At 37.3% G+C, this 14809-nt stretch overlaps 1 protein-coding gene across 3 annotated transcripts in view; it reads right to left on the reverse strand.

The window, feature by feature from the left end:
* Positions 1–14809, reverse strand: part of pcgf5b (polycomb group ring finger 5b) — a 38389-nt gene that overhangs the window by 4296 nt on the left and 19284 nt on the right. For 2 of the 3 annotated variants that reach the window (XM_036572999.1, XM_036573000.1), the window contains exons 6-8: positions 13269–13414; positions 8934–9032; positions 7501–7590 (exon numbers count right to left, since the gene is read on the reverse strand). In XM_036572999.1, the coding sequence (XP_036428892.1) occupies positions 7501–7590; positions 8934–9032; positions 13269–13414 (335 nt within the window). The remainder of the gene's footprint in view (positions 1–7500; positions 7591–8933; positions 9033–13268; positions 13415–14809) is intronic. The other variant, XM_036573001.1, reaches the window with a different exon arrangement.

Raw genomic sequence — 14809 nt, forward strand, 5'->3', positions numbered from 1 at the left:
GATTTTCAGACTCTGGGACACATTTACTTCAAAATAATGTGATCTAACTGCTCACTATGTGGCCATGGGGAACAGGGATGTAGTCTCACTTCCTGCTCTCAAATGCAGGGGAGTGTCTAAAATAAAGTTCCACCTATGGACGTAAACTCTGTATTTTGGTAGTGACATGAAAACACGGAAAAGCATTTTTTGAATAAAGTTTATTTTTACTTAAAATTAAACTTATGATAAATTTAACTCTTTCAACTTCACTTTAAAAGAAAATACTCATTTTATTCTAATCAAAAGTCAGTTATTAATAACAAACAGCTAATTTAAAATGACCAGAATCTCCCATTTCATCATGCACCCACTGGAGAGGAAAACAAGCTGAGACTAAATGAATGAGAAGAGCCCCAGAACACGAACAAATATAAAAAGCACCCAAAAGCAGAAGAAATTGCAATCCTGTACATTAGGCCATTTATGTGGGTTGTGGCAAAATAGCTGGGTTACAAATAAGTAATGCATTTAAATATATGTGTGTGTGTGTGTGTACTATTTTTAAGTACACTTAAATGAAATAAAAAGATTAAATAAAGATTGATCTTTGATGTTTTTATACTAATCATGGACATATTTAACCTCTACAGCTTGTTGCTAACAGCCAATGAGCTGCAGAATGCACTGCACAGCTGTAGGCTAATTACCTTTAACACGCTTCTCCACAAGTTGTAACAAGACTGACAGATATTTATAGGAGCACAATCGAGATGTTATCTTCATCATGAAAAAAAAGAGGAATGTCAGTAACAATTCAGCTGAATTAATATGCACAGTTGGATATGGATTTGTGGCCTCCCTGTGCTTCAAATTACAATGTGAAATGTATAATCATGCAGTTGAGCAGCCTATTAAAAGAGAGGAAAAACTGTTGGCTATCCTTCCAGTTTTCTTTACTCAATCCAATTAATAAATTTCATCTTGGGAGTTTACAATGTACTTTGACTCCAACTAAAAAGAAAAAGAAAGAAACTGAGGAGAACAACCACAAGGTGAGCATGAAAAATGAAAGAGGGGCAGCGAAACATGCTGTGCATTATTCCTTTTTTTCTGATTAGGTCATAAAGCCTTATTAGGCATTTTATGTAAAGAGAGCCTTGAAGTGATAAAGGATGCTTAATCAGAGGGAGGAACATGAGGGAGAATATGTGAGTACACAGCAGTGATGAAATGAAGAGGGCTCGCCGGCAGCTGTGTAGAGTGAGAGCATCTGGACAGCAGTGAGTGCAGGTGAGTCATTCACTAATACACACACACACACAGACTGTCATACATATGCACACGCTAATACATTACGTTCAGTCCTGGCAGGGTTCTATTTTTAGAGAGAGAGCAGAAGAAGGTGTGCGTGTGGGGAAATGAAGTGTGGGTCTACACTGACCCACTTCTGAGTCTTTAGAGCTCAGTGAGAATTCCCACAGAACTTTAGGAAGCTGTCACACCTTCTTTTATGTGCTTGGAAAATGAGAGCTTTGTGATATTCCTCTTTTGTTCGTAATCCCAGCGCTTATTATGTGAAACAGTTGTGCCGCTCCAATATTGATTTTTAAATCACGTGAGCTGCAGGTACAGCTGCACCTTCAACCTTCCCTTATTTTACTGGAAGATCTAAACACATCTCTCAGAATGATTCATTGCGTTGCTTTCAACATCCCAATTTTTACTTTAAAGTTTACAACACAGATCTCAGCTCATCAATCTCATCTATACTTGGGCTGCACAATATATGGGCAGCATATATATCATTTGTTGATAAATGGGAAAATGTTAATCTTATTATCAGTCCAATACTAGAATTGGGGCCGACAGTTCCAACCAACAATTTAGCAGCCCGCTTTCAGCTTGCACTAGTGGAGGGTATTTCCATTTTTCGAATTCAAGCATTTGCAAGTCCACAAATATTTGAATGTTCAGTTATTGACATCTGTATGCCACATTTAGGGGACTTATATGACCCTTTTAGGGACTTTTAGTGGCTCAAAAGTAACTGGACAAACTAAAACAATCATAAATTAAATTGTCATTTTTAACACATTGTTGCAAATCATTTGCAGTCAATGACTACCTGAAGTTATTGAACCCATAGAGATCACCAGACACAGGGTTTCTTCCCTGGTGATGTTCTGCCAGGCCTTTATTGCAGCTACAGTGCACTAAGAAAGAGTTCCTGCTCATTTCACCTTATTTCACCTTCAGTTTTGCCTTCAGTAAGTGAATTACATGCTCAGATTTGTTGCGGTCAGGTGACTGACTTGGCCATTGCTAAACATTCCATTTTCTTGCCTTAAAAAAGGCTTGGGTTGCTTTCACAGCATGCCTGTCCATCCATACTGTAAGGAACTGTCCAATGAGTTTTTAAGCATCTGGCTGAATGTGAGCAGATAATAGAGCCCAACACACCTCAGAATTCATCCTGCTAATAGTCAGCAGTCACATCATCAACAAATACAAAGGAACCAATTCCACTGGCGGCCATACATGCCCACACCATAAAACTACCTCCACCATGTTTGACAGTTGAGGTGGTATGCTTGGGGTCATGAACATTTCTTTCCCTTCTTTCCATATTCCTCTCTTCCCATCACTCTGATAATGCTGATCTTTGTCTCATTTGTTCATAAGATGTTGTTCCAGAACTGTACAGGCTTGTGTAGATATGTTTGGCAAACTCTAATGTGGTCTTCCGGTTTTTGAAGCATACCAGTGGTTTACATTTTGTGGTAAACCCTCAATATTCACTCCGATGAAGTCTCCTCTTGGTTGTTGACTTTGACATATGCCTACCTCCTAGAGGGTGTTCGCAATCTTGCCAACTGCTGTGACAGGTTTTTCTTCACCAGGGAAAGAATTCTTCTCTTATTCAGTATTGTTTATCTTACCCACTACAGTTGTTTTCTGTGATCTTCCGGGTCTTTTGGTTTTTCTGAATTTGTTTTGATTTTTCAACCAAATTATGGCTTCACTGGCAATGACAGCTCTTGGGACGCTATATTGAGGGCAACAGATTGCGTTGTGAATGCCACACTTGAAATCAAGTCTAGACCTTTTATCTGTTTATCTGTTTAAAGGAATAACACACACCTGTCCATGTAACAACTGAGCAGCATATTGTCCAATTAACTTTGGCACCATAAAAATGGTGGAGGTCCTAAGAGAAAGTGAGCATTTAAATGATGTCCAGTCAAAATGGCTGTTAAGTACAAGTTATTCATTCTGAGGGTCAGGAAAAAAGCAGAAAACATATGTTTAACAGAAAATTACACAGAAGCCTCAATAACAAAACACTATTATTTCTTCAGTATTTAGCGTGTCCACGCTTTGCCTTTATTACAGCTTCCATTTTTTTCTGGAGACTTGCTTTCAGTTTTTCAAAGAAATCTGCAGGGATATTTTTCCACACTTCCAAAGTTCAGTGTTAGGAATTCGTTATATTTTCTGCTTTTCACAATTCAAGTAATCCCAATACATTCAGTGATGTTGAGGTCTAGACTTAGGGGCAGTCAGTCCATTGTTCTAAGAACACCAGCAGTTTCTTTCTTTGATTTGAAAATTTTCTTCGTTTTTGTCTGTTACCTTTTCTCAGTAATGCCTTCATGACAGCTATACATCCTTTCAGACCCAAAGCATTGAGTTATTATCTCACAGTGGAGCTTCATTATCTACTGTCTCTTAAGTATGAAAGCTTTAAGTCTTGGAAACTCCTGTTTTTTTCACTTATTTTACTTTGACTTTCTCCTTTCTTATGCAAGTGGATTCAGAAAAATTAATAACTTGTACTTAATGGCCAATCTGAGCAGAAATAAAATTGAGGGTGGTCTCTGACTTTTGCACAGTGTTGTAGGTCCCCTCTTTTTTCTACCTCATGGATTTGTTTCTTCTCTTCCATTTTTGTTGAAGTGGAACATCAATATAATGTGAAACATCCTTCAAAAATATGCATGTAGTCACTGGACTTCATATACAGATCATAGTATGAACTTATTTTAAAATAAAAGTCATTAATTATTGGCTGTTGGTATGAGTGTTGGCCATAACAAGACGTTAATTATCATTTATCATTGTCGACCCAGAAATTCTATATTAGTGCATCCTTAATCTATATACTACAGTGTGCTAAGGGTCAACAGTAAACTACTATTTGAAACAAAATGCTAAATGCAAAACATTTTAACTGACTCATGATGAATCACTGGTCTGATACAGAGAAATTAAATCTATTCTGCATGGAACGTGGAATTCAGTCATGCAAATGCACAGTGCTGCATCTAACCAAACTTTAATAAGACACATCCTCCTATGAAAGTAGAACGAAATACCTTAAAAATTAATTCAGTGTACTTCCAGATATGTGTGTCACTTTTAACTGGACTAAAATAGATCCCAGCCAGGGAGTGTATATGGAGGAAAAGCAGGACAAACACCGCCAGAGCCAACCAGGACAGAGGCTTCAGGCCCTAACAGGAGCTAGTATTAATAAATCTCTGACCTCATAACTTAATTCGAGTGGATGATGCTTCTCTATGAAATGATTCAGTGCATCAAGAAATCTCAAATTTCACCACAATTCAATTCAGTTCTTGCAGCGTGTTTCTGAATTCTTTTTAAAAAAAGAGACCAAATCATGGATGGTACTGGAGGAACTACTTGCGTAGGGATGCAACAAATGTACAAAGATATTTTATACATGTGATTATTTAAAAATATTCAGAAAAATGCAAAAGCCATTCCAATACCTGACACATTAACTACTTTTATGAACCCACGCATTTACATAAGCAAAGTTTTTTTATTTGTCACCAGTAGAACACAGTTGCCAGCTCTGCACACTGGACTCATTTGAGATTGTGATTTGGCACAGCTTGCGAGACTCTTGCCATTCAAGGCAACAGAATCGGTTTTATTATAAAGAAGCATTTTTTGCTGAGAATTAAAGAAAGCGTGCTGGCTAGCTAGTTGTCCGGAGCTGTAGAGAAAACACTCAGAGCAATAAAGCCAGCGTAACTGAGTTTAGATTAAAACGCTTGATCACTCCCCTGTTCACTGATGAGAGTTGACCAAAAAGTTGTTTAAGATGATAAAAAGACGCTGTTCCTCTGCTCTTCTGTAACACTCACTGCTGTTCAAACAGAGTCAGCGACTTGTTCAGGGTTGCCAGATTGAGTAGGATATCTACTTTAGATTTTCATGCAACTTGCTTTGAAAATTAAACAAATAGATCTATATGCAATATGGAATAAGTTTTATTCCATTCAGGTGAAATTCAGTGAAACATATCTTTAGTGTTCCTTATTTGTATATAATATTCAGATATTTGAGATTATATATATATATATATATATATATATATATATAGCCTGAGAATTGCAAATGCATTTTTACAGCCCTAATAATTAGGATGCCATATTTGAGATGACTTCCTTAGGAGCTGCCCTTTCCCTCAGTGCTTCACTCCAGCCTCTGCTGACCTGAACTCTGACCCTGTGACAGCACACTCTGTCATAGCCTCATGTAAAAGTGACAATCACTGTGCCTTATTTAGAGTAGAGACGCCTGGACAGTTAAAGGAGTTAAGGTCAATGTTCACCTGACCAACCTAAAAAAAAAAAACACTATTCAGAGTCACATGAAGTCATCAACTCTATAAATACTTCAACTTATACAGACTGTTTTAATGATGAAGTCATAGTTTTAGGCTATGGGCAAGATGTTCCATCTGATTTGTTTGCTTGGCTTGCTGTTGGTATGTGATCACTTCCTGCCAATCCTGAATTTACTCCAAATTAAAACTGTTTTCTTAAACTGAACTGAACTTGAAGATAATTCACCAGGATTAACATTTAAATGTTATACAGTTATTATGTTAAAATTACATGAAAAACATTCTACAGTAACATTGTGAGAGAAACATGAAAAAAACAAAAAAACAGAATTAGTGAACAGTTCTGGTTCTAAAATCTGATTGGCTCACCCAGACTTAAAGTTGCTGTAAAATACTTGATACTAGAAGTTTTAAATCACTGTTTTCAAACAGATAATACCAATTCGCTGAAGATACATGTACAAAATGATTTTATTATGTTGCTAATTGCTCCTCCACAACTTCAGAGGTTGTACCTTCTCCCTGGTGGACAATCCAGAATGGAAATTAACTCAGATATTAATCACATTCACTAGAACACTGTTGGCTCTCTGTGTGTGAAACGTTGCGACTGTGTTGAACTGCTAGTGAGCAATGAGGGGTGAAATGGGAGGGGTGAGAACCCCCTGCTGTGAAAACGATTCACAACTCTCCATAAAAATGGCCAAGCTGAAATAAATCTAATAACACAGCTGCAGCTTGCTTCAAAAAAAATCATAAACAACTGCCTCAAAAAAAGATTTAAACGCAATAACAACACTAGAAAAATCAAAATTGACATGCCTCACCTACAAATCCAGTTCACTTCTGGTTCTGTAAATCATACACCCTTCCATCAAAATACATTCCATGAATGTTACTTACAGGAAAAATGTATAGTTTAACTGTGGAATCTGCTCCAAAACAGGTGCAAAAATTAAATTTGTTCCATTTGATGACTGATGATTTGGTGAGACTCAACTTTTGGTTTAATTTAACCTGGATGTCATTCAAACAAGACAATACTTAATTCACTAAATAGAAAAACATGTTTATAATGAAATGTCATGTATTAATACAGGATATTAAAAATTTTACATTGGAAAAGTGGCTCGGTTTTAGTTTTCCTCAGAATTGTTCTTCCTATTGTCCTTCAATACAACAAAATGATTTTTTACATTTAATTGAGTCAAAAATATGATCTGTTTGTCATTTTTTTGGCATGTGGGTCAGAAGTGGTCATGTTTTTTGCTTTATTCTAGATTTTTAACTTTGTGCCAACCAACCACAATAGCCTGTGCCAACCAGCCCCGACAAGTGTACTACATGAATTTTGGCATGAGTGTACTAATTCCAGGACATATTTTCTGACATTGATAGTGTCTGTTTTGTCTAATACTTTCTAACATTGAAAGTTTCTGTTTTTTCTAAGATGTTCAGCTTTCATTTGCTGCTGGCTGGGAACAGATTCTAGTCCTGAAGTATGGTGTTCCTGGGATATACAGCAGACAGTGCAAACTGTGTCAGCCAACACCACTCTGACCTAACCTTTACTGACTTGATAAATAAAGACGACATTTCGTTTTATGTCTTTATGGTGACATGCTTTGAGGCGTAACATACAAGCTAAGAAACATCACGTGACTCCATCGTGAGAGATGAAGATTCCTCTATAGAACAGTGTATAGATACCCACCATATGATCAGAGGTTAATTAGCGTTGAAGCAAACACTGACTCTGATAAAATATGGTCTTTCCATTCTATTTATGTCAGTGGAACAGGTGAGAGGCTACAGATTTAGTGCATGAGGTGAGAAGAAGAGACGTTAGCATAGCTTACGTTTTCACCACGAAGCCTCCACCTCGTCATGTAGATGAATTCCATGGTGTGATCTTTCCCCATGATCTCTCCATTGCATAGAACGTCTAGCTGCATAGAGGGACACACTGTGAGGATCTACTGTGAGTCTGGCAGTAAGATAAATTCATTCTACAAAAATGATAGTCATTTGCAGACGTCTGGGCGCCCTAGTTAAATTACAGGATTTGTTGATTTTCAAAGTGAATAAAGGATAACTCTTCCCCTATAGAGGTCACACTTCTATACAATTTAATGCACAATTAAAATAAAACATAAAATGTGGCCTGTGCAAAAATTAATATTTTATGTTTTACTTTTTCCAAGTTGCTAGACTCAGCAAATAAACAGAAACTGTGAAATTTGCAGAAATATGCCATGTAAAAGTGTGTTCTCTGTACAAAACACGTAATATGACTGGTGGTGTTAAAACTTTTGCATATGACTGTATATAGTATTCATGCCATGACATATATGATTTGCTAGTTTATTAGGTACCCTGTAGCTACAGTTAGTGGCCATTTTATCAAAAACACCAAGTATAGATGTGCACTATGTGGGTTTACAGTTACTGGCTGCAGCCCATCTGCTGCTGGTACAAGTGGATCTGGCCCAGCAGCCCTGTGGAGGTTTTTATACACCTCAATGTCATTGCTGGGTTGAGAATAGTCTGCCAACAATGGGCTGTGTGCAGAAACCGACCTGTGAAAAAAGGGCTAGAGGATGGCTAACACAAACAGTGTGGAAAAAGATTAGCCTTACATGCTAAATGTGTGCCTACAAGGTGTAAGTAAGCGTACACAGTGCTTGACAACCAAAGCAACACTGCTGTGCCTGATACACAGGTATCAGCACAAAAATCATGCCACTACCATTTGTGTCACAGCCACAGACCACAACCCAAATAATGCCTGGTCAGTGGTGATCCACTTCCATTGACAGAAAGGGTAGAAGGGAGCCAATAAACTGTGCAGGAACAGATCAATCACAGTGAGTAGCTGTAAACCTACAAAGTGCCCCTATATGACAGATGTTTCTGATAAAATGAAGAGTGTAGGTACACTATACGTCCAAAAGTATCCCAACAATGGCTCAATCCAACAGCAATACCTGACCTTACTAATGCTGTTGTAGCTGAGTGCAATCAAGTCCTCACAGCAATGTTCCAACATCTAGTGTAAAGCCCTCCCAGAGTAGTAGAGACTGTCACTGCATTAAAGGGAGGACGAACTCTCCATTAATACCCTTGATTTCATAAGATACACTGGAACAAGCAGGTGTCTACAAACTTTTGGACATACAGTATAGTTAGGGTATACCTAATAAACCGGCAACTCTGTGAACAATGACATGTACTAACAACAGTTTGCATTTTTCATTCATACACACTCCAACACACACAGTACAAGTGTTACCTCATAAGAACTGGGAAGCTTTAACTTCAGACTTAAGAACTTCTTGATTGTTCCGACTGTGACGCGAGTTGAGCAGCGAATAAATTTCTTCATTAAGCCCTGAAGAGGATATAAAATACAGAACACATTGTCACAGCTGCTCCAAATTCTCTTTAAGCTCAACAGAAGCCTAAGCGTTATGAGTTATCTCTTATTGTTTTCAATCAGGAATGTTAATACAGTTGAACAAAACATTCTGCTATGGACAGATGCACTTAATCCATGAAAATCCCAGGCTTATTACATACTATTTATTTTTACAATAATAATAGCAATTATTCAGTAATTACAGGGACTTCAAAGCAAACTAGATGAGCTATTCTTAGGTTATAAAAGTGTGTAATAAAACTTTATGCCCTCCGATGGGCCCTGGCCATTTAAGGGGTTAAAGGGGCATTCCAGCTTAAAAATACCATTTAATATGTTATTTGTCATGTTATGTTATATTCTGTAATGGAGTATTAATCTGTTTCACAGAATTCATGATTTTTGTAACCTTATGCTTTTGTCCATAGACATTCTCTCACTACAATACACAGCAGCACTGAGCTCCAAACCCCCCTCCCTTCCAACAGCAATAAAGAAAATGCATCAGTGGAGAGGCTAATGAATACAGACGTGACATTAGGCTTCCTGGCAGTAAAGTTATACTGTGAAAAATTAGAAGTCTGCTCAACCTAAAATTACACAGTAACTGATTACATGGCTTAAGTTGACTCAACTTTGAGTTCACCCAGCTTCTTAGTTGAGTCAAAAAATCTCCCAGCTACTGTTTCTAGGTTTGCATCTAGTTAGATAAACAAATCAAACTTGTGTTTTTTACTAGCTGGCACTGCTTCTATAACACAGTCCCTGGATATGGACAGCTGTGGTATTGCTGGGACTCAAACTCACAATCTCCTGATGTTGGGATGAATTATTAGACAGTAGCATCACATGACACTATACTACTCTTCAAAGTTAAAACAACAACTATTTTCTCCAGTGTATTAAACATTTGTGAACACAAAATCTGGGTTGCTTCACATGTTCCTGAGTGGTGCAACAGACTAAGCTGTCACTCCAACAGGAGGTTGTGAGTTTAAGCCCCAGCAATGCCATAGCCATCCACAAGAGCGTAAGCAAGAGGAAAAAATGTTTACCAGGATTGTGTGATGGAAAGAGTCCTGGCTAGTGGGGAACTTTTGACTCAACTAAGAAGTTTGAGTTGGGTGAACTTATGTGTCCTCAAGTTGAGTCAACTCAAGAAAAGCCATGTGGTCAGTTACTATATCATTTCGAGTTGAGCTGTCCAATTAACAGCTGTAATGAAGATGCAGGGTTATAAACAATTTCCTGATTACAGGAGTAATCAAACATGGCTTCTGTCAGCCTGAATAATGTGCATTACACAACTGGCCTAATAAAAGGAAACCTCACTTTAATTAGTGAGACATGAAGGTGCTACATGAAATTTTACAAGCGTCATCTGATCATATATGACAGATCATGTAAGAAGTGCCATTAAAAGTAAGCAGGCTTTGAAGTGGGAGGTAAAAGCTCAACACTAGAAGCAGCACTTTATCAGCAGATCATGTCACGCTTTTGGTACTCAATTAGAGAAAATTAAGAAGGAGCAAGATCGAGGAGAGAGACAGAGAGAGAGAATGAACAGTAAATGAGGAGACAGAGAGTGGGGGCAGCACAGAGGTGAAGGGAACTGAGCAGTACATCAATAATGCTTTAATGTATTTGATCTACAAGGCTTTAATGAAGACTACAGATCAGCTTTGCTTCTGTTACTTTCCTAACTGAAGATTATGTCCTGCTGTGGATGGAACAGACTGCATGATAGGGCCATACAGTGTGAACAAAATGCTCTTATATTATATTATATCATTTTATTATAATGGTGCAAAATACCATATCATCAGTATATTATTGTGAAATAACATAGCATCTTACAATGGTGCAATATACCATATTACAATTATATTGTACTGTGTTTGTGCAAGTACCTTATCACCAGTCTATTATATTGCCATTGTGCAGAATACCATATCATCATTTTATTATGATGTGGTTGTACAAAATACCATCAAACCATTATGTTATATTGTGCAAATTGTGCAAAATACAACATGGCCATGGTATTATATTGCGATTGTAAAAAATGTCATATCATCATCATTATGTTATACAGCAGTTGTGCAAAATATCATATGACTATTATATTAATAACTGTAAATACCATATCATGATTATGTTTGATTGCTCAATTGCAATATAACATGACTGTGATCTGGTGTACAGTTATTATTAGATATTATGATTGTGATTGGCTGGAGTGCTCATTTGCATAGTGCAGCCTTGGATCAGTCGTATCCCAGCAACCTGTACTTTTTGACAGGATTCCAGCATCTCTAAAATCACTCAAACTGGGTTTGGCCTATTGGGGAGCTTGCTCTTCGTTACGGCACTTGAGCACTTTTTACAAGTATTGCAAATTTGATACTTTTATTTTTCACTTCACACTACATTTCTGAGTGAATGTGCCATTAATCATTACTCTAAAATATTTTCTAAAATATCCCCTGAAAAACTATGATGCACTTGATGTACTGAACTGTCTTCTGCGATATCACTGCTCCAAAGAACTTAATTTATTTCTATTAATATTTACATTTTATTAAATCAAATAGAGTAGAGTCAGCATATAAACCCTTTGTTACCTCAATATAAAAGGCAATTGCAATTGATCTTCAGCTTTTAAGTACAATGATATCAGAATCTGCATTACTGGGCTAAAATGACTGCATTTTATTCTTTTTACTGCATTTGTAATTGAAATAAATATTACACTTCTCTGTAATGCTAATCCAGGTCCCAACTTCTACATTTTATAAATGTTTACAGTCAGGTCAATAAATATTTGGACATCAGCAAAGTTATTATTATTTTAGCTGTCTACCACAGCAAATTGGAGTTGAAATTAAATAATGAATATGAGCCCAAAGTGCTGACTTTCAACTTTAATTTGAAGACATTTACATCCTAACTGTGTGAACAGTATAGGATTAGCTACCATTTTCATACACAGCTGCCCAAATTTTTAGAGGCTTCAAAGTAATTAAAAGCAAACTAGCATAATCAGAAGTTAAAGTGCCATTTTTAATGCTTGGCTGAAAATCCTTTAGTGTCAATGACTGCCTGAAGTCTGGAACCCACAGACATCTCTGAGGGCTTTACTGCAGCTGTATTCAGCTCCTGCTTCTTCTCCAGTCATTTTACCTTCAGTTAGCGAAATGCATGCTTGATTGGAATGAGGTCAGGTGATTGGCTTGGCCATTGCAAAATATTCCATTTATTTGCCTTAAAAAAGTCTTGGGTTGCTTTCACATGATGCTTCGGGTCATTGTCCATCTGCTCTATGAAGTGCCGTTCAATAAGATTTTAAACATTTGGCTGAATATGAGCAGATAATATAGCCCTATACACTTCAGAACTCATCCTGCTGCTTTTGCCAGCAGCCACATCATCAATAAATACCAGTTCCATTGGCAGCCATACATGCCCTCACCATAAAACTAAATCCACCATGCTTGACAGATGAGGTGGAATGCTTTGGGTCGTGAGCAGTTCCTTCCCTTCCTCTTCTAGTCCCATCATTCTGATAAAAGTTGATCTTTGTCTCATTTGTTCATAAGATGTTGTTCCAGAACTGTACAGGCTTTTTTGTAGATGTTTTTGGCAAACTCTAATGTGGTCTTCTTGTTTTTGAGGCTTACCAATGGTTTACACGTTGTGGAAAACCCTCTGTGTTTACTCTGGTGAAGTCTTCTCTCAATTTTTGACTTGACACAGATATGCCTACCTCCCACAGGGTGTTGTTTATCTGGCCAACCGTTGTAAAGGGGGTTCTCTACACCAGGCAAAGTATTATTAATAATAAGAATAAGAACCCTTAGTATGTTATAAGCTTGGGATTTTAAGGGGTTCATTTTAATTTCAATATGTGGCGGTAGCCAAAATAAGCCAAAATAAGTCATTTTTTCAATGTCCAGATATTTATGGATCTGACTGTAGGTACAGGTACTGTAATGTTTAGGTATCGTCATTAGTATTTCCAGTACATAAAAAGTATAGCAGTACAAAAATGGATATCTGCATCAGCCCATAATTCCCATATAGGTGCATCCTTACTTGTAAGTAATTTTTTGAGAGAGAGAGAGACAGAGAGACAGAGAGAGTAAGAGAGACAGTGAGTGAGATGGAGATGCAATGGGGGCAAGAGAGATACACTCAAAAATGGCTAACCTTAACAATATTCTCTCCCATCTGACCATTGTTGCGCAGACAGTCCAGGTAGATGGCTATCTGAGGGTCACTCCTGTGGTAGTCTCCGTCCCCTCGGTCATCAATCTCCTCCTCCATCTTCGCCCTTTTACACTTGGGGCCATCATCTGAAACAACACACAATAATCACTGTTGATTTACATGAACATGTAGGAACACACAGCTGAAGAAGATCATGGAAACAGGCATCCTGAGAGAGAAACATGCTCATGTTTTATGTATGTAATTAAGAATGCATGGATGTAATAACTCAGACATGCAGTATGCATGAGGTACATTGTTTCTACCTTCACTAAGTGAATATAGCCAACACCAAGCAGCTCAGAACCGCAAACAAGACACACAATCATGCGGCTGAACTGAACAGATATGCCCCGAAAGAGCGGTCGTGCCATTCTTCCTTTCATATAACGATATGAAAGGGACGATATTCGGGAAGATGCACTTGGGGGAAATGAAGGAAAGTAATTACGCGATCATTAAGAATTGCTTACAGCTGCACACTCTTATGAGCTGTTGTGCAGATTCAACCCTTCAGGAAACTGTGTGTGTGTGGCTGGTATGTGATTGGGTAATTCAGGGAGCGAAAAGATGGCAGAAAAACTGTATAATGTTCAATAAAGCCAAACCACTTTTCTGTGTAGACAATATTTAAATGCCAAGCTCATGAGGCAGATCATTTCAAACACACAAGGCAGTTTTGGAGGCAGAACATGAAGCAACATTGATCAGATTTTTCTTTCTCCAAATGAAACAGTGCAAAAGCTTTATTTCATCACTACTGACCGACATCATTAGAACATGATTATGAGATCCATAAAAACTACAGCCTTGGTAAAACCAAAGATTATGGACAGCATATAGCATTAGTATAATACATATCCTTATATCTGCAAAACAATAATTTACCAGGAGAAGGAAAACTTTCTTGATTTTTAATGGAAATTAATGGAACAAGGTCTTATTCTAGGTAATTTTGGATGATTTCTATTGGTCCATTCATCATGAAATTTTGACACAATATAAAGACCACCTGATGAAAATCAGCTTTTCAAATACAAGGTTCTGTTCCAACAGTGATGATATGCTTGTTATCTTAATATATCACCACATCTACTACGACTCACATATTTTTGTCTCAGAGTGGTTGCAATGCATGCATGTCACACTTGGGCATTATTTTTATCAGTATGTGAAATTATAACTTTCTTATTGTGTTTTTACTACACAAAAGAAGCACAAACAGTAACCTTTATTGTTGGACGCTCTAAGATCATTTCTAAGCATAAATATATTCCTGGACTCTCTGTACTGTGACATATTTGTGAATAAAACACATTACCTCTGTCTCTGAGCTATCTAAGTGTTTCACTTGATAATAGGTGAAGTGTTTTAGAGGAGGGCAAAAATCAATTATGAAAAAAACAAGAATTTTGTCTTTAAAATGATATGATGAATTGAGTCTGTGTGTTTTCTAACAACTTTGGACATTAAACGTTAAT

This window comes from Colossoma macropomum, unplaced genomic scaffold, assembly GCF_904425465.1.
Source record: "Colossoma macropomum unplaced genomic scaffold, Colossoma_macropomum, whole genome shotgun sequence".
Lineage (NCBI taxonomy): Eukaryota > Metazoa > Chordata > Actinopteri > Characiformes > Serrasalmidae > Colossoma > Colossoma macropomum.